This window comes from Ammospiza nelsoni, chromosome 3 (genome assembly GCF_027579445.1).
Source record: "Ammospiza nelsoni isolate bAmmNel1 chromosome 3, bAmmNel1.pri, whole genome shotgun sequence".
Lineage (NCBI taxonomy): Eukaryota > Metazoa > Chordata > Aves > Passeriformes > Passerellidae > Ammospiza > Ammospiza nelsoni.
The window spans coordinates 59,981,054-60,002,669 of record NC_080635.1 but is presented as its reverse complement, the minus strand read 5'-3'; the positions used below and the strand labels follow the sequence as shown (position 1 = coordinate 60,002,669).

General features: G+C 37.6%; 1 protein-coding gene across 1 annotated transcript in view; it reads left to right on the top strand.

The window, feature by feature from the left end:
- Positions 1 to 5,790, top strand: part of ENPP3 (ectonucleotide pyrophosphatase/phosphodiesterase 3) — a 35,460-nt gene extending 29,670 nt beyond the window's left edge. Inside the window, exons 22-25 of the mRNA XM_059467343.1 lie at positions 377 to 454; positions 1,799 to 1,931; positions 3,455 to 3,611; positions 5,218 to 5,790. Coding sequence (XP_059323326.1) covers positions 377 to 454; positions 1,799 to 1,931; positions 3,455 to 3,611; positions 5,218 to 5,391 — 542 coding nt within the window. The 3' untranslated portion in view covers positions 5,392 to 5,790. The remainder of the gene's footprint in view (positions 1 to 376; positions 455 to 1,798; positions 1,932 to 3,454; positions 3,612 to 5,217) is intronic.
- Positions 5,791 to 21,616: the final 15,826 nt, after the last annotated feature.

The following is a 21,616-nucleotide window of genomic DNA, read 5'->3' as shown; positions in this document are numbered from 1 at the left end:
TTTGCAGACTGACCAAAAGTAGGGCAGCTGCTACTTGTATCTAAATATTTTTGGTTTAGAATATTTACTTTTTTTTTTAAACATGGAACAACTTGAATGTGATGAAAACCGGTTGGAATGATGTAAAGGGTTGGAAGGAAAGGCTGTCCCTCTTCCTCTGCATAAATATTCTTTTCCTACTTTCAAATTTGGTAATTATTATTTATTGAGTAGATTTCTTGAACAAATTTGGAGATATGTTTGCAATAGAATCATACACTCATGCTCAAATGTAACATGTAATTGAACTACATGTACCTACAATTTATAGTGACATATGAATCAATTGGTCTTTGTATAGTATTCCATTCACTTATATTTTGATCTTTTCATATAGACTACAATTCATCTGATCTTGAACAGTATGATGCCTTACTCACCAGCAATATTGTTCCCATGTATAAAGCTTTCAAAGGTAGGTTGCAAAATTTTGATTAATTATGATTAATTTTCTTTAATTATTGTTCTTGATTTGATAAAGCTATCACAAAATTTTAAAACATTAATGTATGGCCTGCTGTATATCCAGATGTTGTGAAAATATCCTTAAAACATTTTAAGAGTAGATGTTTTAAAATTTATAGCACAATTATATGGGAGTTTTTTTTCTTTGTGTAGTCTTATCTGATTTCTGCTTATTTCTGCTTACCTGTTTGCTTATGAGTTTGCTCTTCGTCTCCTCTGTGCTATTCTAACAGGAAATGTTAGCTATGAAACTCTCATAAAAATATCCCTTGGGAAAATGCTCAAGGTGAATGCAAATGGCAATTCTTTTTTTCAAAATCTGAAGAGAAAACCCCAACAATATTAATCTTGCAACACTATTTCTATAATAGATGTTTTTATTATGCAATAATAAGACGTCTTCACATCCAGCCTGACTCACATTTGTTTGTAATCATTGATAAGAAATTTTCTATAACTGCTTATGATCCTGTTTTATTCTTAGGCCTAGGCTAATTTTCTTAGAAAATGCATAAAAAGAGGAATTGTGTAAGGAAAAAGTTGGAAAAAACCCGATTATGTAAATACCTTTCTAATACATTCAGACCTCAATTATTCGTTCACTCATTAAAAACCAGAGATCCAGAAGACCTAAGTGTTTTTAATCTTCCAAATAAATCACAGACTGTGAAAAATCTAATTTTTCAAGGAAAACAACAAGAAGGTTCTATAGACCATAAGCAACAGCTAAATCAATAGGAGATTCCCTCAATGCCCCAAACCTGACAGGTTTTTTTTTGCCATGCCAGTTGTAAATATTTGAATAATGTCACTATTTTATATCCTATGAATTGCATTTTCTTGATTGGTGTCTGTGAAATAAGCCAAATTGTCTAGTCATGAGTTCTAGACAGTTAAACTAACAGGTCAGGTGGTGAGTATTCCTCTCACAAAATCATTATGTCAGTTCCTACTATTTGTAACACTGATCAGGCACATCAGCCAGAAATTAGTGACCTCTCAGCTGTAGGTTTGTAGCTTCAGCTTTAGATCAAATCAAAGATAGATACACTTTAGATACACTCCAGTAGTGCAATTTACCTTGCTATTGACTATAGCAACATTTACAGCACCTCTTTCAATGGCAAGTGGGAGTATGTCCCTTCTGATTAAATCCTAATTTTGTGTAACAAAGAGTTTAGTTCTGAACTTTTAAAAATTAATCTTCAGTGAAAACACAAATACACTATTTTTCTTCAGTGGTGAAATTACTTTAAATTGATATTAATTTTGCTTTTATTTTTTTTTATGACAGACATATGGGACTATTTCCATAATGTGCTTCTTCAGAAATATGCTAGAGAAAGAAATGGGGTAAACGTTATCAGTGGACCAGCGTTTGATTACAATTATGATGGCCATTTTGATAGCCCTGATGAAATTAAGCAGTAAGTACATGGAAAAGCCAGAAGTCAAGCTCTATATGATTTCAACTGTGTTTCCACACAAAAACCACCTATTATTTAAAAAGACTAAGAAACAAGTATCATGGAGAATGCAGTATTCTCTTTATAATGCTACATCCATATTACTCAAACAAGAGGAAGTGCTCATGCAAACAAATACAGTCCCATGGAAGTTGAAGTAAAGAGTAAAAAGCTGTGCAGTTACATCTCTATATACATGCACAGGTACAGAGTAGTAATTAGTCTGCAGTAATTGGTTTCCCAAGATGATGCCTAGATTTTAGATTTTGGGCCTCTGCATCAGAAATGCTGGGAGAATATGACTTTTAAACAGGCAGAAGACATGCTTAAGCATGATTATCTCACTTTGATGTTGTGCTCACTCACCTGTTTGTTGTTTCTTCCTATTGTCTCAAACTGATGTATTTCATCAAAGGTCAGATTTGTGTGTTTGCCTTCACTGAATCACATAACTGGAAATGCAAAATGTAACATTCCTGAGAGGTAACTTTGCATAACTATGGCTTACACAGCTTACTGTAACATCTGATATGTTTACACATAAATTATAAAGACCAATTATTAATGTCAGTGAATAAGGATACAAGGAAATAAAAACAGAATTATGAAAACCTAGATTAGGGAAAATACCTTCTGAGACTAAGAGCATTTATGGAGTAGAAAGGTGCTGGGAAGTCAGTACAGCTGAATCTATCACTGGAGATGTTTTACTCCGGCTAGACTTGACCACATCTGATATGAATGGTTTGAGAATGGGAAAATCAGCCTGCCACGTAGTAGGAGGGTGGAAGGGAGGAGGGACTACAACTTCCTTCCAAGCATAATGCTGTAATACCCAGCTGACCACATAATGCTGCCTCCAGTTTGGAATAAGCATGCTTTAGTCAGCATGGTTAGGCTGTCATACAAAGAAGTATAATAATTTCAGTGATAGGGTTTTGTTCAACAAAAAAGCCTGGGAAACATTCAGCTCTTTATACACAAGAGTGACCATGTTTGCAGAATAGTCACAAAAGAGCAGCAAAGGCATGTTCAACTGAGTATCCTAAGCTGACTTCTACAGCACACAGCCACAAATCACTGTTCTGGCATTTCTCAATGGCAAGGAGTCAGAAGTTGATTTTCTCATCGCTCTCCTCTGATTCACATGGTTGAAATTCTTCATATAATATGATGCTCTATTGTGACTCTTCCAGATGTAGAGATCTCTGGCTCTGGCAAAATAGAGTATTGACCACATTAAACAGTCCTAGTTCAGTGGGACTGCTTGTAGCACACAAAGTAATCCATGTATGTTTGGATGTTCATAAAATAAATGGCGAGGTTGTGTATCCCATCAGGTATCTTTTTCAATTACAAAAAAAATTTAAGTCATATAGTATTGAAAGATATATATTGAGACAAATTCTATAAATTTCTAATTGTATCAGTGGTGTTAACACTTGATATCTCAAGAAATGCCTTACCTAATGTTTGTTTTGTAGGTATGTAAACAATACAAAAATCCCCGTCCCAACCCATTACTATGTGATTCTGACAAGCTGCAACAACACATCCTATACTCCACTGAACTGTTCAGGGTCCTTGGATGCTTTGTCTTTTATCATTCCTCATCGACCTGACAACTCTGAAAGCTGTGCTGTAAGTACAGTTCTATGTTCCTGTGTGCCGACAAACTTTGGGAACTGATTCCCATTGGAATTTAGTCATCCAGAGAACCTTTATCAGTCTGTGGAATTAACTCATTCCCCATGAGCTGGGAGTGAGCTGACAGTTAAAGCAATCACCAGAAGAGCAAGGAGCTCCAGGAGAGGTAGCTGGAAATGAATGAGCTGATAGGAAGCAAGGAAGAAGAAAGGGAGGTAAGATAAGAGGACTGGGAAATGCTGTCACCTGAGAAGGGCTGAGAACAGCAGCACAGGCAACAGGGAGATGAGATATCTTTATGGAAGACTGCAGGATAAACTTACTTTAGCGGTATCAGAAGACTTTCAGTGTTATTCCCTTCAGTTAATAGAAAATTCCTTCAGTTGCTTATTCCACCTCTATGAGAAATCCAGGCATTTGGATGAATGGTTCTGCAGTTAAAATTCATACTTGAATTAAATGAAATCTCTGCTTACCGCTAACAGTGTGAATTTTGTGCCTTGTAGGAAACAAAATACATTATCTGAGTGTAATATGTATTGCTGAGGCCTATTCCACAAACTCTGGGTTGCAGAAGGTTCCTAAACTCAGTGTTTGTATATAATATATAATATCTATTTCTATTTCTATTTCTATTTCTATTTCTATTTCTATTTCTATTTCTATTTCTATAAATATAAATATAAATATAAATATAAATATAAATATAAATTGCACAAGTACAGCTGCACAGACTTGAACTGATCTTCACACAAAGTTTTTAGTTGATTTATAACTTTGAACTCAAAACTCCAGACAGATGCAAGCTTGCTGTACTCGGAAACAACTTCTGCGTCTCCCCATTTGTAGTGTGGATAATCCACAACTTCCCAGTGAGATCTTTTTAGAAGTTGAGGGTTGAGTAATTATTAGAATGAATTAGTCATCATAATTTAAAGATTGACTATAATTTCTAAAGTTTCTAAAACCCCAAATCTCATTTTATATTCATCATGTTTGGTAGTAACATAAATTTAATGAATCATTTGCCTCAGAAGCAGATATTGTTAATGAAAAAGCAAATTACCAGCTCTTTGCGAAACAATCCTTGCAGTGAAAGAACAGAAAAGAACATTTTGGATTGATTACTGGTTGCATTTCCATTGTATTCCCCATCTAACTAGCAACAATTCTTGCTGTCCAGCAATCAAGACTGAGCTGCTGTAAGGACTTTTTGCGAGTTGTCAGGTGCCTGTTGCTTGACTGGCCTGAGCGGTGCAGCTAATTTGTGCTGTAACTAAAACTGTCCTTAGGTGTGTGTTTGAAATGTGGCTCATGCATTTTGTACTTTAAAGTCACAATTGCCATGTCAGCATAATTCTTCTTGTCTGTCACTGTGGAAGTGGAGAGGTGGGTAGAAGAGACATCTGCTCGATTCTGTTTAAATGAGATCCCTAAAAGCAAGGCTGTAAAGATGCCTTGGAAAGCCTGAAAGAAGTTTTACCAAGTGGAGGCTTTTAGTCTGTCAGACCAGGTCAAACACTGGCCATTGCCTAACACTGCCACCAAACAACAGAGGGCCTTTTATGTGTCTGAACATTGTTCTTGCTTGTTTTGACAGGAAAATAAGACACTTTCCGAATGGGTTGAAGAAAGAGTTCAGGCTCATTCTGCACGTGTTCGGGATGTGGAGTTGCTATCTGGGCTTGACTTTTACCAGGAAAGAAATGAATCTGTCTCTGAGATCTTGAGGCTAAAGACATTTTTGCCAATATTTGAGACTGAAAGTATCTGATGATCTTTGGAAAAGGTGTCAGTGCTTGGAAAAAAGAAAATTTCAGTGATTTCACTTATTTCCTTGTTTAAGTATGTGGGAGTATTTTTCAAATTTGTGTTTTCCAGTCAAGTGTTCTGTGCCAATGAAATTTGAATAAAAATGGTACATAAAATTTTCTAAAGTGAATTAAATCATCATTGTTGAACCAGGCTTTCAATACACAGTATATATTTTTATTATGTAAAAACTAATATATTATATTACTCTAAAATACATGAAATATTATATGTGATATTATATATATAATAGTAGTAATGATTGAAAAAAATGCAAAAGGAACATATTTTATACTACAGAGACATCAGAACTGTAAATTGTATATAAAATATTTCTACAATGGAGTTGAAAAATAAAACATTTTGAGAGAAGTGTCTATGTTTTTCCCTTGTGTTTATCAAAGGTCATGGTTCTCCAACACAAGCACATCCTGAAATATTCTGAATTTCTCTTTCTCACCTATTAATTCCTATGGAAACATATTCTGACTCACAAAAAGTTTGTACACAGTGCAAGTGATCATCACCGTGTTTCCACTTGTGTTAATTAATTATGCTAGTAACAAGTGAAGTGAATGAGGTATATTCTTGTACCCTTCAGAAATCTTAAAACATTCTGAACATGAAGAGGTAAAAGAAATGCTCTACACAGAAGAATTTTGTCTTGATATTTACCTGTATTTGCAATGGTTTCCAAATGCCTGGTGATAACAAAATGTTTGTGTCTATTTTTAAATAGTTAAACTTGAGATTAGAGCGTAAAATTAGCAATAACATCCAAAACAGATAGAGACTTTGTAGACAGATACTTTGTAACACTGTGCTGTACAAAAATAATTGCTGAGGACAGGTAAGTAGGACAAGACAATGGAAATTTCCAGATTATGCTAATAAAAAAATGTCACCTATAATAGAGTGTGAGTGAACTACTCCACTACAAATATTGCTAAGCGCATTTATGAAAAACAGCAGAAAATGGATCATTTGATTTATAGGCACAGCAGGGGCATTTTAAAGAAACATGTTAAAGTGTGTTTCAATCTATAAAACTAACTGTGGACTGAAGGAGCTATGTCTGCTTAAAGAATCAAACTTTAAACTCCCAAACTTTTCAGCACAAAGAATCCAAACCCACCACAGGACACTACATTTTCCAAAGTCGTCAAGATGATCAGTGTATGCCCACACACCAGACAGAGTTTAGCAATATTGATCTTAAAATCTTGATGTGGGACCAAGCTGAACATAAAGATTTTTATCTCAGTGAAATCATTACACCATCATGGAGTTGCAGTTCACCACTCTACAATGTTTTGACATCTTAAGTCTGCTCACCTAAATCAGAGACTTCTGCTAAACTGCCCCAATTAAGAACATGACTGTTTTTTTACTTTGTGGTAAATCAGACCCTAACTCAAGTAAAAAAATCTACACTCACAGTAGAAGAGTGGGACAAAAGAATAGTGACTAAATGTATAAAATAAATATGGGTTATTTTACTCTGAAATGCTGAGAAATTCAAAAGTTAAAGTAACAACAAATAGTAACCACAAAATAAACACATAATATTTAATTTAAAAACATAATCCTCCTTTGTTAATCATTCTGCTTTGTCCTGAGATTTAGGAAATTATGCTGTTTCTGGATATTTCAGATGTCTGTTTCCTAGGGGATGTGAGTATTGCTTTCCCAAATTGGTAAACCTTTGTTTCTGTGTTTTTCAGCCAGTTCTGAAACTCCCAAAGCTGCAGTGGAATAACCACAAATTAATCTGCTGACTGCAAAAGCAGATGTGGCCAAGTCTCAGCTCTTTGAGCCACCTTCCATGTGACGATTAAAAATGTAAATTCTGTAAAACATTATTTTCCATAGACCATTATTTAAGCTAAGAAAACTGAGTGCTCCTGTAGACATTGAAGATCTGAACTCTGAAGGACCTTGCTGCTTCCTTCTCTTATGCTTGGGTCCTTTTAAGTTTTAGAGTATTAGAACCAAATCTCTAAGCAAATATAGAAACTTGGCACTACCTAAATCTAGTCTTTTCTCTGTAGCAAGGCCGAGTTATAATGAAAGAAACTAGGCAAGGGAAACAGCCTACCCTGCCCCAGAAAAGGCAGAGCAAGGAAAAGCTTAATTGATGGGTTTTTTTCGTAAGTGCTACTATTTCCCTGACACCACACCCTGGCTCTGTGGGACTGTCACCATATAAAACAAACCTTTTTTTTCACTTAATATTTATTATAGAGACCACTGGCATTTTGTCAGTACCTCCCTGAAGTAGTTTCAAAGCTGAGTGCAGACATTGAAGTGGCACAGAATACCCTTTACCTTGGACATCCTCCCTTAAGTGTCAATGGATATATATTGAAAGGGCTATTTTAAAAAATTACCTCCTACAATGTTTGTCCACAGGATGATGGGATTTTTCATTTGCAATTGTTTGTAAGCACAGATTTTTTTCTGTCCTTACTGTGCAGTGAGGGAATTGCTACCTCTGGGTGAAAAGCTGTCAATAGGAAGGCAAGCAAATTGATCATGCCTCTGGATCCAAAGTCTTGAGAAAAGTGGAGGCTCAGTAGTGTCCTCTTAGAGCAGCACTTGCCTGTCCCACCACAATTTCCCTGGGGAGGGAGAAGTGAACACTACTGGCATGACTTTCATTACCATAGTCTGAAAGCGTCAGGAAATACAAATCCATCCCAGACCCTGAAGCATGAAACAAAGAATGGGAGTGCCTCTGAAGGATGAAAAGTGCTGGGTGGAATTCAAGTTGGTATGGTCAGGGTCCAGGACTTTGGACAGCTTTGGGTTTGACATAAATCAGACTTAAAGCAGAAGTGCCAAGGACATCAATTGCTTTATTGTACATTAAGGAGACTTGGCAACTGATGTGTCCCATAAACCACCCTGCCCACTGTCCAGGAAGATCAGCCACAGCCTTCTTTGCCTGTAATGGTTGGGAGTTGGAAGGAGAGTGAGTGGTTCCTGAGACTGTCTGCAAAGAAGTGCATTTCTCCTGGTCTTACCCTATGTGAGAGAAGCACGGGTGGGAGGAACAGTACTTTGTCTTTTCAGAGGCTTTCCAAGGAAAGATGAAATTGCAGAGCTTTGTTTGGTGTCTAGCTTGCCTCTTATCAGTGAGTCAGATTGCTGCCTGACAGATGGAACAGGTCCCTAAAGGGATGTGTAGTTTTGCACAAGATGAAGGACTTTACAGAGTGGTGTTACAAGCCAAGAGGCAGGGCACTAGTGGAGGCAGTATAGACCTCTAGTGCCTGCGCAGCAATGGCAACGCCTCAAAGGTCCAATGCTAAGGTTTGTGCTTTTTCAGAATGCTGTTTGAAGCATTTTATATATTGCTCTGATTTTTTTTGTTAGTGGCAGAATACAAACCTGTTATTCTGTAGGCAGGATTAAAGTTTTCTTGTAGTCCTGCAGTTCAGATTTGTCAGATTTTTTGTATGAGCCGCTTAACACTCATCAGCACAGATGAAAACTGTGTCTGTCAACTGTAAGCATAAAGACTCAATTTGATCAACCAAAGAAAATTCTGTAACAAGTATGGGAACTAACAATCTTTCTGTCCTTCTCTTCATATCACATACAGGTCATAACACAGAATTCTCTCTCAAATCTCAGAAGTAACCAGCTCTCCCAGGTAAGAAGAAGGATTTACAGGGAATTGCTGAGAAAAAGTATTTTGAAAAAGAAAGCTCTGTTTGATTTTTAGTCAATCTAGTCAATGTAATTTCCTTCTATTCAGCTGTGCTGGTTTGGATTTTTTCCTCATTTCGATTTGTTGTCAGGGGAAAAGCTGATGGAATTGTGTCTAGCTACCAAAACTACATCTGTGCATACCATTTCTATAATCTCTAGAATATCCAAAAGATATCCCCATCAGCCAAGAATGCAAAATATGATTTGGAAATGATGGTAAGTTTTAATTTCTCATTATTAATTTCTCCTTCATTTTAGGCAGAAGGATGCCTTTTCTGCATCTGTGAACACATTTTTATGAAGTAGAACATTCCAAGAGTTTGTTACCCTCCTTTCCACTCTTCCCCGAGGGGCATTGTCTGCTTCTTTTCATCTCACTAGTTAATATTCTTTTTAATTTTTTGTTCAGGTTACAGATGCTGGATATCTCCCTAGCACCATTAAGCATTACAAATGAATCTTCAGTTACAAAGAGGAGAAAGTTCAGGGAAAAAAAAAGCACTGTCTGAATGCAGGAAAAATCAGAATATTGAAATTTTTGTTCCTTTGTGTTTTTAAAAGCTTAACTGCAGACCCATGGGAAAGGTGAGTTCAAGCTGTTGCTTACTCTAATTCTTTCCACAGAATGAGAAATCTTGTCTCATTTCCTTTACTCAGTTATGAGTTAGATCACATTTTATGTGGTATGCAATTCAATCTTATGAGTAGTACAAGGTTTTGGAAACAGTTTAGCTACATAGGCTGAGGAAAAACATGATATAAGTTCATATTTGTTCCACTAAATTTTTATTGTTTCCGAAAATTTTATTCTGTGAACATTTCCAGCAATTTTCAGGTGCTGTTCAGTGTATCAAACTTGTTCTTGATGGTGGTTTGGCAGCAAATAATTCCCTGCAATCTTGACTCCTAAGGGTAGTGTCAGACAGACTGACAGCAAACAGGATGCTGTCTGATGGGAAGGGCGATGGCAGGGAGGCAAGTTTCTAAAAGGACCAGTAATGTTTCCTTAGGAAAATATGGGCTGTGGTGGGCACAAGGACTGGTCAGTAACTTCACTTTATAGTTGACCTACAATATCGGGTAGAAGAAGAAACCACCCCTCCTGAGGTTTTTTGTGTGGCGAGTTACTGCCTGTGTCTAATGTCTGACATCTTTCCCATGGTTCCTGCTCACCATTTTTCTTGCTCTAATGTGTGTCTTTATTGTACATTAAGGAGTCTCATCCCAGCCCCAGTTGTGTTTCTCCCCATCACCTGTGTCTCAGTGTGATCTTTGTCTCATCCAGCTGTTGGCACTTGCAAGGAAAGAGTCTCAGCTCCTTTCTCCAACTTGGCCCACAGCATATGGCTCATGCGCCAACCATGCAAACCAACTTCCTAAACCAATAATTTGGAATAAAGCCAGTATGAGAACTAATTTCATGCTCAGTCTTTGGGACTGTGACCACTGCCACCCATGCTTTCTTGGACCAGAAATCATACTCTTTCTGCAACTCAGGATTTTCAGAAAGCTAAGTGTAGAAGTGATGAAATTAGTCATTAAAATCACAGTTTTTGACAAAGGAGTAGAGTGAGCTATGGGAAACCCATAAATAAGCATTTTTCCATCGCAAAAAGCTTTAACATTTTAGGATAACTTGCATAACATCATAACTGTTCTCTGAGGTACAGATTTAATTTAATGTGCTTGTATAAACACCCTTAGATAGAAAATTTCTGTTGGTCTGAATGACTTGTGTTTGAGAACTTCTAAGTAAACACAATTGCATAAGAAATGCTGCAAAGCTGTATGTTACAGAAGTTTATTTATTTTTATTTTAATGTCTTCCTCACAAGCAAATGCTTAAGAGAAATAATCCAGCAGAAATGTTGTCAGTGGCACTGCCAACAGTTCTACCCATTATTAAAAGCTACCAAAAATTACCAAAAAATGCATAAAAGCAATGTGAAATCTTTATATAGGAAAAAATACAATAAAATATTTTTGTGTCTCGCATAATAAGCAGCATATATTTCAAAGCAGCAGGGAGAAATTGCTACCTGCTGTTAGTGCAATTAGGAAAAGTTCCCTATTTCCCAGCTATGAATAACCTAACACTACCATGGGCATAATGCTGCAATATTACTTGACAAATTTTCTAATTGATTGCTGCAAAAAATGGCACCTTTTGAAACACAATTGATACATGACATAAAATCAAGAGGAAGTCTGAATAATTCAGGAATTTTATGAAACCCATGGTTAGAGAGATTATATTTTTTCATAGGAATTGATTTTGTATTTTCTCTTACATGTTTCTCTACTGTGAATAATGCAGAATAACTTCACTGTAAAACAGAACTGAACAAAGTTTGTTCTGGATGAAGCTTCTGCTTATGAATCACTGAATCCACAGTCTATTTCTTGTCCAACCAAGCTGCACAGCTATTCTGGACAGCTATAGCATGGGATAATGACATATGGGACATGACACATCAGTGTCCTGTTTATGCTCAAGGTTTTTCCTGTGTGGCATCTTGGTTTGTGTACTGAGGTTTGAGGTTAAACTGAAGAAAACTGTGATTTCCTCCTCGTCTCTGATAATCCATATGCTTTTTAACTGCTCAGTGTCCTTTTTGAACTACTGTCAGCTTGTACATATTACTTTGAATGTAAATGAGGTGTAAATGTGTATTGGTGTTTATATGGCCACGGGGGCTTGGCTGCACTGAGGAGCTGTGGTGATGCCCTAATGGCCAAGTAGGGGGGAGGAAATAAAGAATGGCATATTTGTTTATCAGATATTAATTCTGAATGGTTTCACATGCAGCTACTTATGGGTTTGGCCAACTCAGACCAGGGGGCACAAAGATTGTGTGTAGGCCTGGGATGACCATCACTGGCAGTGAAAACTTCCACTAACATGGTCTCAGTCATCCTGAAGCCTGTACAGAGCACACACACGGCTTCAGGAAGCTCTTATGTAACAGAAAACTTGCTTCAGATTGAAAAAGGGCGTGATTGCCATTGGTGAAACCTCCTGTCCCGGATTGCCAGTAGCTAAACAGCTTGACAAACAGTGATCCACATGGCTTTCAGTGGTGGTTGTTGGAGGTAGAAACAGAGTAGAGCGCATGCAAGGCTGGAAAATACATGCTGATTATACATTTTTGTTGTTTTTTAGTACAAGAAAGAAACTCCAAAATGTAAGGAAGCCCTGTAATTCCATATAGGTGTGAGGTGATTTCATTTTGGAGCAAAAGCAAAGGAAGGCTCTGATATAATATGGAAAATTAAATCCCTATATGCTTACCTGCTTTAATCTCTTCATAAACAACAAGAGATTTTAAAACTTTTTCTTGCTTAGCAAAGCAAACCCAGAACCTGAGAGGAGGTTAACTACTCTTTCTAGTACTGATGGGAGTGATAATAGTGATGAACAGCAGAGAAAGCAAGAAAAGAAAAAGAGTAGTTTATAATATAGAAAAATGTTAGCACCAAATAATAATAACGATACATAAATTTGCTAGCTGTAGATTCCAGCTGGAAATCAGAAGACAGATTCTCACCAGTAGGCTTCTGGAGCAGCTATTCTATGAACATTGCAAGGGATGAAGAAAAACACTTTAAAGTAAAGAGCTCGGTCAGCCTCTGAATCAGCCTGAATTACACAGTCACCCACGATAGGAAGCAACTGCCTCAATGACTCACTTGGGCCTGTGCTCTTTGCCTCAGTGAATAATGATTAAGTGAAAGAAAAAAAGGCATTTTTACTTTAGGAAGATAATGCAAGACCTGTTTGATTGAGACAGTGATTAACAACGTTTAACAGATTAATTAACACCTCAAGTCCTTGCCAACCAGTAACTTGAGAAACTTGCCTGGGTTTACCGCAATTTAAATAAAAAGCATCTGTGTGGCCAGGATTTGTATGAGCACTGCTGGTGCTGCCATTTCATCAGTCCTAGCTCATGCTCTGCTTTGGTTGCTTGTGAATCATATTCCTGAACATGTGGATAGGAAAACCGTATTCCCTACCTGCTTTACTTCCAGCTGTGTTTGTGAGGTTGGGAAGAATGACAGGAGATGTCATGCTGGGCCAGAAAATGTCTGTACAAAGTGCTTTTGACTAGCTAGGAGGAAAAGGGCATGGATGGAGTTGGTCAGAAAAAGCTTAAAGAAACTTATTGGGATTTGGTGGTTTTTTTGGTGTTGGCTTTTTTCTTTTCTTTTTTTTTTTCTTTTTTTCTTTTTTTTTTTTTTTATGAATTAGTCAGATCCACGCAATTAAACAATTTTGCAGAGTCTGAATTTGCTTTCAGTGGTGTCCCAATACAGCAGTGTCAGCCAGACAATTTTCAGAACAAGGTTAGATGCCAACACATCATCTCCATGACTTTTTCTTTCAGGCTTCTCCAGAGCTGAAAAACAACCCGAAGTTACTGAATCCCGGCTGAGAGCCATATTGCTCCACGGCCTGCTGAGGTGACAAAATCCAGAGCTGGAGCAGCTTGCAGGCATGAACTTGATGCCAGATTTTGTACAGCTTGAGTCTTAATAACCAACTTGCTACTTTTTTTGTTGTTTTTCTGTCTGATGGGTCCCCACACCTGAAAGACAGCTCTGACCTGGTGCAGGATGTGAGAGGTTTTGAAGTCCTAAAAATTCCCTGAGGGCAGGAAATTTTTTCCAGTGCAGCATTTCTGCCATGACTCTCCTCTTCAGCACATCCAAAACTTATGCTGTTGTCCTTGCCAAACTCCTATTCCAACTCCTCATATGAAAACGATCTATGAATTTTCGTTGGAACATATACAGAGACTGGGCAAGGCCGCCTGGCTAAAAGGACAGCAGGCACATGATGGAGGATGTGGTCTGCTCAGAAACTTTCATGTCAGAGAAGCTGCCTTGCAGGTCATTTCTATTTATATCTACTGAGAGCACTCAGAAGATAGAGAACAACTTCAGGAGCCCATAGGCAATTGTACATATTAAACATCTGAGATGTGAGATATGATGACTGAGTGACTATTAGGTGACTATCCTAATAGCTTGGTCCCTATACCTATTGTTATTTTGGATGCAGGATGCAGCAGTTCATCAATGTTCATCAGTATCATTATTTGATTAGTGACAGAAAACTACTTAACTCTTATCCTAGAATGCTTGACCTGCCTATTTTATCATTTGCAGAGTTCTAGAGTAGTTGAAAAAAATATTCTACCTTTCTGTCCACCTTTCATTTATCTAGGGGATATCCAATGCATAAGATAAACACCAATTGCTGATATAGAACCTCAGAAAAAAGATCAGAGGCAAATTATTTTATATGCTTGAGCTGATGCATAAGGTAAACTGCTAGGATGGGGCCTTGGATTTTTATACCATAAAGGGGAAGAATGACCAGATTTACTGCCTTGTAGCTTTTAACATTAAAAATGCTGGTCCAAATTATTTTCATGTAAACCACACAAGGATTCAGTATTTATGTAGTTCATAGGCCACAATAAATGCTCACTTGTCTCTGTTCCACATATAAAACTTGTAAAAAGATTGATGTGTGGCATGTACTTTGAGGCTTTAAGCTGACATACAGAAGGAAGTATAGTAATATCTTCCTTGCTTCCTCAAAATTCATTCCATTAATATCTGTCTTCCAATAATTAGTGGGAAATATGAAAAATAAAAATACTTGCTACCATGTAGGCTTTTGTAAACAAAGTACAGGTTAGATGGAGCGCAAGGGCAACAGCACTGCTGGAACTGATCATTATTGTTTGGGATTCATCCCACCTTATTACCTGGTGCCACCTACTTAGCTCTTTTTTGAAACTGGTGGTTGTGATAAGACAACAGGTCACAGTGGGAACTCCAGGTGCTGGTCTTGTGTGAGTCAGTTTCCTTATCAGGTCGGTCTTCCTGATTGATCTCAGGTTGTTGAGTTGGATTTCCTCCTGAGAGACATGGAAAGTGAGAGGTGTTGGGCTCCTGTACTATATACTGTGCTAGTAAAGAGGGCTGCAACAAAAGCCAGAGGAAATGTCTCTGTGAGACATCATGCAAAGAAACTATGACTTTTTGTCTGCATGGAGAAATTGTCTGTGTTGCTTCTGTGAAAAAGTCTGCATTTACTGAATCCTCTTAGACACTCCCATTGCTCTCTAAGAATGCCAGGAAGAACATGGAGCTGTGCCCACAGTTTTTCTTGGTTCATAATTCTTTGTACATGAGCTGAAAGCCCATGGGGCATGGTGGATTGCTAAACCAGAAGAATACGGGCAATGACTTCTGACTCTCAATTAAAGTACATTGTTACTTCACCTTAAGGAACTGGTTGACCTATCCCTCTTCTCCATGGAGAGCAATGAAAAATATACTCTTGACCTCTTTCTAAATAGGCTAAATTAAAACCAGATTTTGAAGTTCAAAATATAAATTCTTGTCTAGCTCCTTGTTGAGCAGTTCTAACTGTGTGTTACAGGGCACCTTACATGAGCCAACTTGCTGCCAGTGAGCGCTACTGCGATTATCAACACTAAACATTTCTAATGGGATAACTAACAGGGGAATGCCTTAGCACAAGTGATGTGCCATGTTCAAAATGCCAGCAGTCACCACTGTTGGTATGCTTTCTCTGCAAATTATTCTGCAGTTCAGAAAATAAGAGTAACTTTCAGGGTAACTATGCTCAATAACCCCACAGTTAGTTAACACCCTGAAAGAGTTACAGAAAGATGCCTTCCAAAGACGAGCAACTCTTCTGAGGCAAACTGATTTACCAAGAATTTGTAAACTATGTTTTTAACATATCTGGTATGTAGAGCTCTTGGAACTTTCCATGAAAAAGGAACCCCAGATAAAAATAAACATTAACTAAAAACACACCATGTTTCTGGGGTGAGGATAAAATGACTTTTAGACACCACTAACATCCTGGTTGAGTCAATTCAACCTCCCTAAAGTCAAATACATAGTTTGGTTTGGTTGAACATGTTAGTTTTTAAACACTGACAGTCTCAAGAAACCCTACAAAACCTGATGATAAAATCAGTTTGGTTTTTTTACTTCATATTTCCACACAAAAACATGAAGAGAAAACTTAATGTAAAAATTGGCTTTTAAGGTTTGCTCTGGAGGAGTTGTTTGTCAGGTAAATTTCATACATCTGCCTTTTGAGATATTTTTCCTTTTTTCCAGCTTCTAAGTCCTAGCAGGAAGAACTCATATGAGAAGGCAACACTATGTCTGCATTACCTACAGTGCATATCCTAGAGTGAGTGATGCTTAGCTGAGATTTGCTCTCTCATAAGTCATGGACTACTGAGAAACTGGGAACAAACAAGTTTCACCAAGGGAAGTAAATACGACATGAGCAAATCTTTCTCTGACATCTCAAGATAATCTGGCTGTGGCATGTCACACGGGGGAATTACTGATTTAGTTTAATGTAGACATCTGCAAAAAAAGTTGTTAACACACTTCACATAAATGATTTAGGAGTTTCATAAGGGATGCTTAACTCTAGTCCTCAGAATATTAATTTGCAAATTAAGCTGAAACAAAGAGTGAATTGAGTAGTGAATGGGCTCAAGAGCCTCTCCCTGAAATAGCTACTGCTGTCTTCAGGTCAGCAGAGGATTGGCTGCTGTGTTTATTAATGACCTGGTTTTTGTTATTCTGCATCCTGAATAGATGCAGGAGTATTGCCTTCCATTTCACCTATGGGCTACAGGAAGGTATGAAAGGAGAATAGTAGAGACTGGAAGGTTTATGTTTTTAGTATTCCTTTATACCAAATTAAATTTAGTATTCCTTTATACTAATTGTGCTGTCAGTATTGACTATGTGTCCCTTCAGGACTGGTTTAGCACAGGTTCCCTAGATGAGGTCTGTCAGCATCACCTGCAGAGTTCAGTTATCTTTGTGAATCTTAAAAGCAGACCCAAATTCTGCTCTGAAAGCAGAGCAATGGGTTGAGTTTCAATGGCAAGAAGAATACGGGCAATGACTTCTGACTCTCAGTTAAAGCACATTTTTACTTCATCTTAAGGAATGCCCTACCCCTTGGGAACTTCTCGCCTTCTGAAGGTCATGTCTGGGATACTTTGCATAGACCTTATAGCAGACTTGGAAGAATGCACTTCTGGTATTCCCCAGAGTTGGAAATAGCTGTACTTCCTGACACCTAGCTTCAGTGAATCTCTAGACAGTCTTTTAAGGATGCATGGGTCAGGCATAATATGCCCAGGCCATAAGGTGGCAGGGATTCAGCAGCAGGCACCCTGCTGAGACTTCATGCAGATTGTCCAAAAATATTTATTTAAGCATGTGTTGTTCCCCTTGGTGGGGCTTATGCCTGGGACATGTCCCAGAAAATGGTTTCACTTTATAACTCTGGAGCAGCTTTGCCAGAAACAATTTTTCATCCTTTTGTACTTTTATAAATATTTCCAGTATCTGCTTTTGTAAACACAGAAGGAGCAAATAACGGAACCCAAAAGAATAATACTAAAATATTCTCCCAGAATTTCCCTGGGTATTTTTTTTGTCATGAGATCCCAAGAGGAAGCAGCTGGGTGACAAAGCAGAGTTAAAGACTGCAGGTTTGAGGGAATACTGTGAGCTTGGGTGATGGTTACACCCACTCACACTGTTTGAAGATGGGATTGTGAACATTTGCTGTCACAAGACCATGTTCACTGGCTTGGTGGATTTTTCTGCATGTGCATCATGTCAGAAGTAGCACAGAAGCAGAAGGGGTGAGCAAGAGGTGTGTGCGAGTGAGCATTTCAGGCATAGAGTGACTTGGAAGTCCAAGGATAAGCATTTATTTCTGACAGTTAACAACATGTAAGACTTGGATGTTAGATAATTCCATTGGAAAAATTAGTCTCCCTTAGAAAACATTATTTGAATCAGCTTTCTCAGAGATTATTAGCTCTAAAATTCATGTTTTGTTTAAAATTTATCTACAGATGTTATTCTTAAACAGTGTTTAAGCTTTCAAAAGTGTTTGCGCAGAGGATTGCTCAGGATTGCAAAACCAGCTGTCCAGTGATGGTCAAATCTTCAGAAACATGGAGTATTTATTGCTGTCACAGTTCTGAAGAACAGAAACACCACAACTATTCAAATTACTTGGAAGCTTTATGGATGTCCTTTTTATGGAGAAGTTTTATGAAATTTGATCAAAACAACATTTTTTCATTAGGTGTTTTGTTCTATTCAATTAGATCATCTGTTAAAATGCTTGCACACAACGCACTAAAATTCAGATGGATGAGAAATATAACATTCACACCACTAAAAAACAAAGATAAAACTTCCCCCTTTCTTTCCATCCAGGTACTCCCCTCTGTCCATCCAATCCATCCAACTCCTCCCTCCCTCTTCAAGATCTTGGAGCTTTATCTCTTGAGTTTTCCAGCTGGCCTTAACATTATACTTTTCATTATTAACATTAATGTTAATAATGTTAATATTGATGTTAATAATGTTAAATTCCCATCTTGTACCTTCTTTTTTTCCTTAAGAACACATGTTTTTTCTCTTATTATCCCTGCATGTAGTATTTTGTGTATTGAGTAATACCATATTTGAAAATTCCAGATGTTTCCTTAAATGTGCAACAAGTTCCTGGATCATTTGTTGTTTATTGAAACACCGGAAGAAACAACTTGCATTGTGAAAATCACTTTTTTTTTCCTATGCTAATTCAGTTCAGCCTGACTTAAAGCATCATTCCAGGTATTTTTTAGAATTAAAGATTTCTTTCAGAATCTTGTTTTGATGACATTTTAGTAGGATCATATGAAATAGGTTGTGTTCCAGCAGTGAAATACAAACTTGGCATTCCATGCACTTGTTTCCAGTAAAAAGGTAGTGAATGCCAATGCCTGTAAGCTGTTGAAAAGGAGACATGCAGCATCTGAATGGTAAAGCTACTATACAGGACATAGAACTTCCTCAAATTACATTGACCTACATACTTTACATGGTGACAACAATATACTAAAATTTAAGGAGGTATTTCTTCACCAAAAGTTAGCATGCAAAATTTTATGCTACAGGATGGGGTTGATCCTGAAATATGCATGTGTTCAAGAAGTGGTTAGACATGACGAAAAATTATCTCGAACAGTATTTAGCAGGAGTCCTTCCCTCTGGCTCAAAAACCTTCTCAGCTGTAGGTCTTTGACCACTGTCTAGACTAATTAAACAGAGCAGTTGTTGTACTACTAGGGATGAAATAAAAGTGGATTTCAAAATTGTTTATATGACTTAGAGTATAAGTTTGTATGGAGCTGCTGGATGCCCATTGCTAAAATCCTTATGCATTTTTCTCAAATCTCTGCCCTCAACTGCCTACCTGCTGTAAAAGCCTTTTTTCTTCCCATTGTGGTTTGTGCTGAATCTTGTTCATTTAAACATGTCAAAAATCAAGGAGAGGTAAGGGGATATCTAGCTTAAATTGTAAGACAACATTTAACTTGTGAAAGAACATTCAATCTTTAAATCACCCTCTAGCTGCAGTGGATGTTGCTCCTACACTATTGCTTTGCTCTGGACTCCTCCCAGATTTATAAGCACTGCTTTTAATATTCCTACAAGCACCATTGCATTAAACTTTCAGGTCTTCAAGAAACCACTCAGGTGTTTAATACTGTATTCTTCCTCCCCCCTCCTCCCCCTTTTGGTTTTTTTTTTTGTGAACATTCTACAATTTTTCCACCACAGGTACTAAAGTATTCTTCCTGATAATAGGCTTGATTGTTCAAACCACTTAGATATGGTTGGCAGATTAGGTATTGAAATTGTGTTTGCTAGAGAGATTATGCTGAGAAGAGCATAAAGAATGTCTGCTTGGTTAGCATTAAAGTATTCAAGCATCTTATGGTCTGCTTCCCAACAAATCCTGCCAACATGTTGTCATCATATCAGGATTTTATAGTTTAAAGGAATATAGGCGCAATTTTTCTAAAATCAAATAGAGGCATTTTTATATAGCTTAGAGAGACAGGAAATCACTGTCAAGCAATTATTTCCTATTGCTAAAGGACTTTTCATAATTTTCTTCTACTGTTGCCAGCTATCTAACAACTGTTGTCTTAACAGTTATTAAATTTCCAGTAATATATGCCAAACTAAGACTGAAAGGAGGAACAATTATGCCATTTTTAAATTATACAGGAAATATTAAGTTATCAGCTTGTAATCTAGAGATTTTTTTTTTGGAGACCAGCAAAACAACCAAAGAATGAGTAATTATTTGCAAAAATTATTTTCTTTCTGCACTTATTAAAAGGGGCGTGCTGGGGAGTAAAATTAACAGATTTAGAAGCAAGTAGTTATAAAGAATGAATTAATTTTTCCTGACAAAGAGGCATCTTGATGCTAAGCTCAGAATCTGAGACTTGCAACATGTGCCTTGAAACTCTACCTTGTCCTTGTGTCTTGGATCTCTGCTTGGTTATGTGCCACCCCTAGATGCAAACTGTTCAGTCCACACAGTGTGATATGCCCATAAATGCTATGGGATTTCTGACTTCATCTTAGGCATTACTCCCAGAAGTAATAAAAGAGTTTGGAGATATAACTCCAGTTTAATTTGTTCCTTTCACTGAGGACTTCTTGCATTTTTATAAAGTTTTAGACACATTTCAAATGCTAAATAAAACTACCCATAAGGATATTTCAGAAACTACCATAACTGCCTATTTTTCAATGATTTCCAGACTAGTTCACAAGAGAAGTCCTCAGAGCAGGGGCTGAGAAACAGCTTCAATTAGCTCCTATAAGGTAGAGTCCAGTGTAAGACTGAGCAGCAATGGTCATTTACAAGCAGCTTCAGACTTTCCTAGGGCTCCTGGGCTTCTTCATGGCTACAGGAATTTTGCTGCGGATTAGAGGCGATGCAACAGGAAATACTTGCCACAACCACCAACCACTGGTTCCTATTGCAATGCAAGGGTCAAGACTCAGCCAGCCAGGAGCTGATTATCACTGGCAACCTCACAAGATGATTCTCAAGCCTGCAAAGCTCAGTCTGTGCCCTGCTGTGAGAGCAGCAAGGGCCTCCCAACTCTGGCTGGTGCAAATGGATAGTCCAATCAGGCAACATGGTGCAATTTACAACCCCTGTCACTAACCATAGCCCTTAAATGGGCCACAGCCACCTCACACACAGGGGCTAGATGAGAGAACTTGGTGTTTGCTCAGGTCTTTCCAAAACCAGATGTTTGGTGGAGATTTTGTCGAGGTGAAAAATGCACAGAGAAAACATCACAAGCTGTGACATTCAGCATCATGGAAAACTTCCTGTGTTTACCTTTTCCTCCTACTATATAATTTATGTTTATCTTTGCTGCAGCCACTAAAAGCTGAACAGCAAATTAAAATTGATGATCTCTGATGACTCCCTTCACAGATAAGGCCCGCAAACATGAAGCTGGTGTTACTGCTATTCTCCCTTGACATTTGGTTGGGCAGCT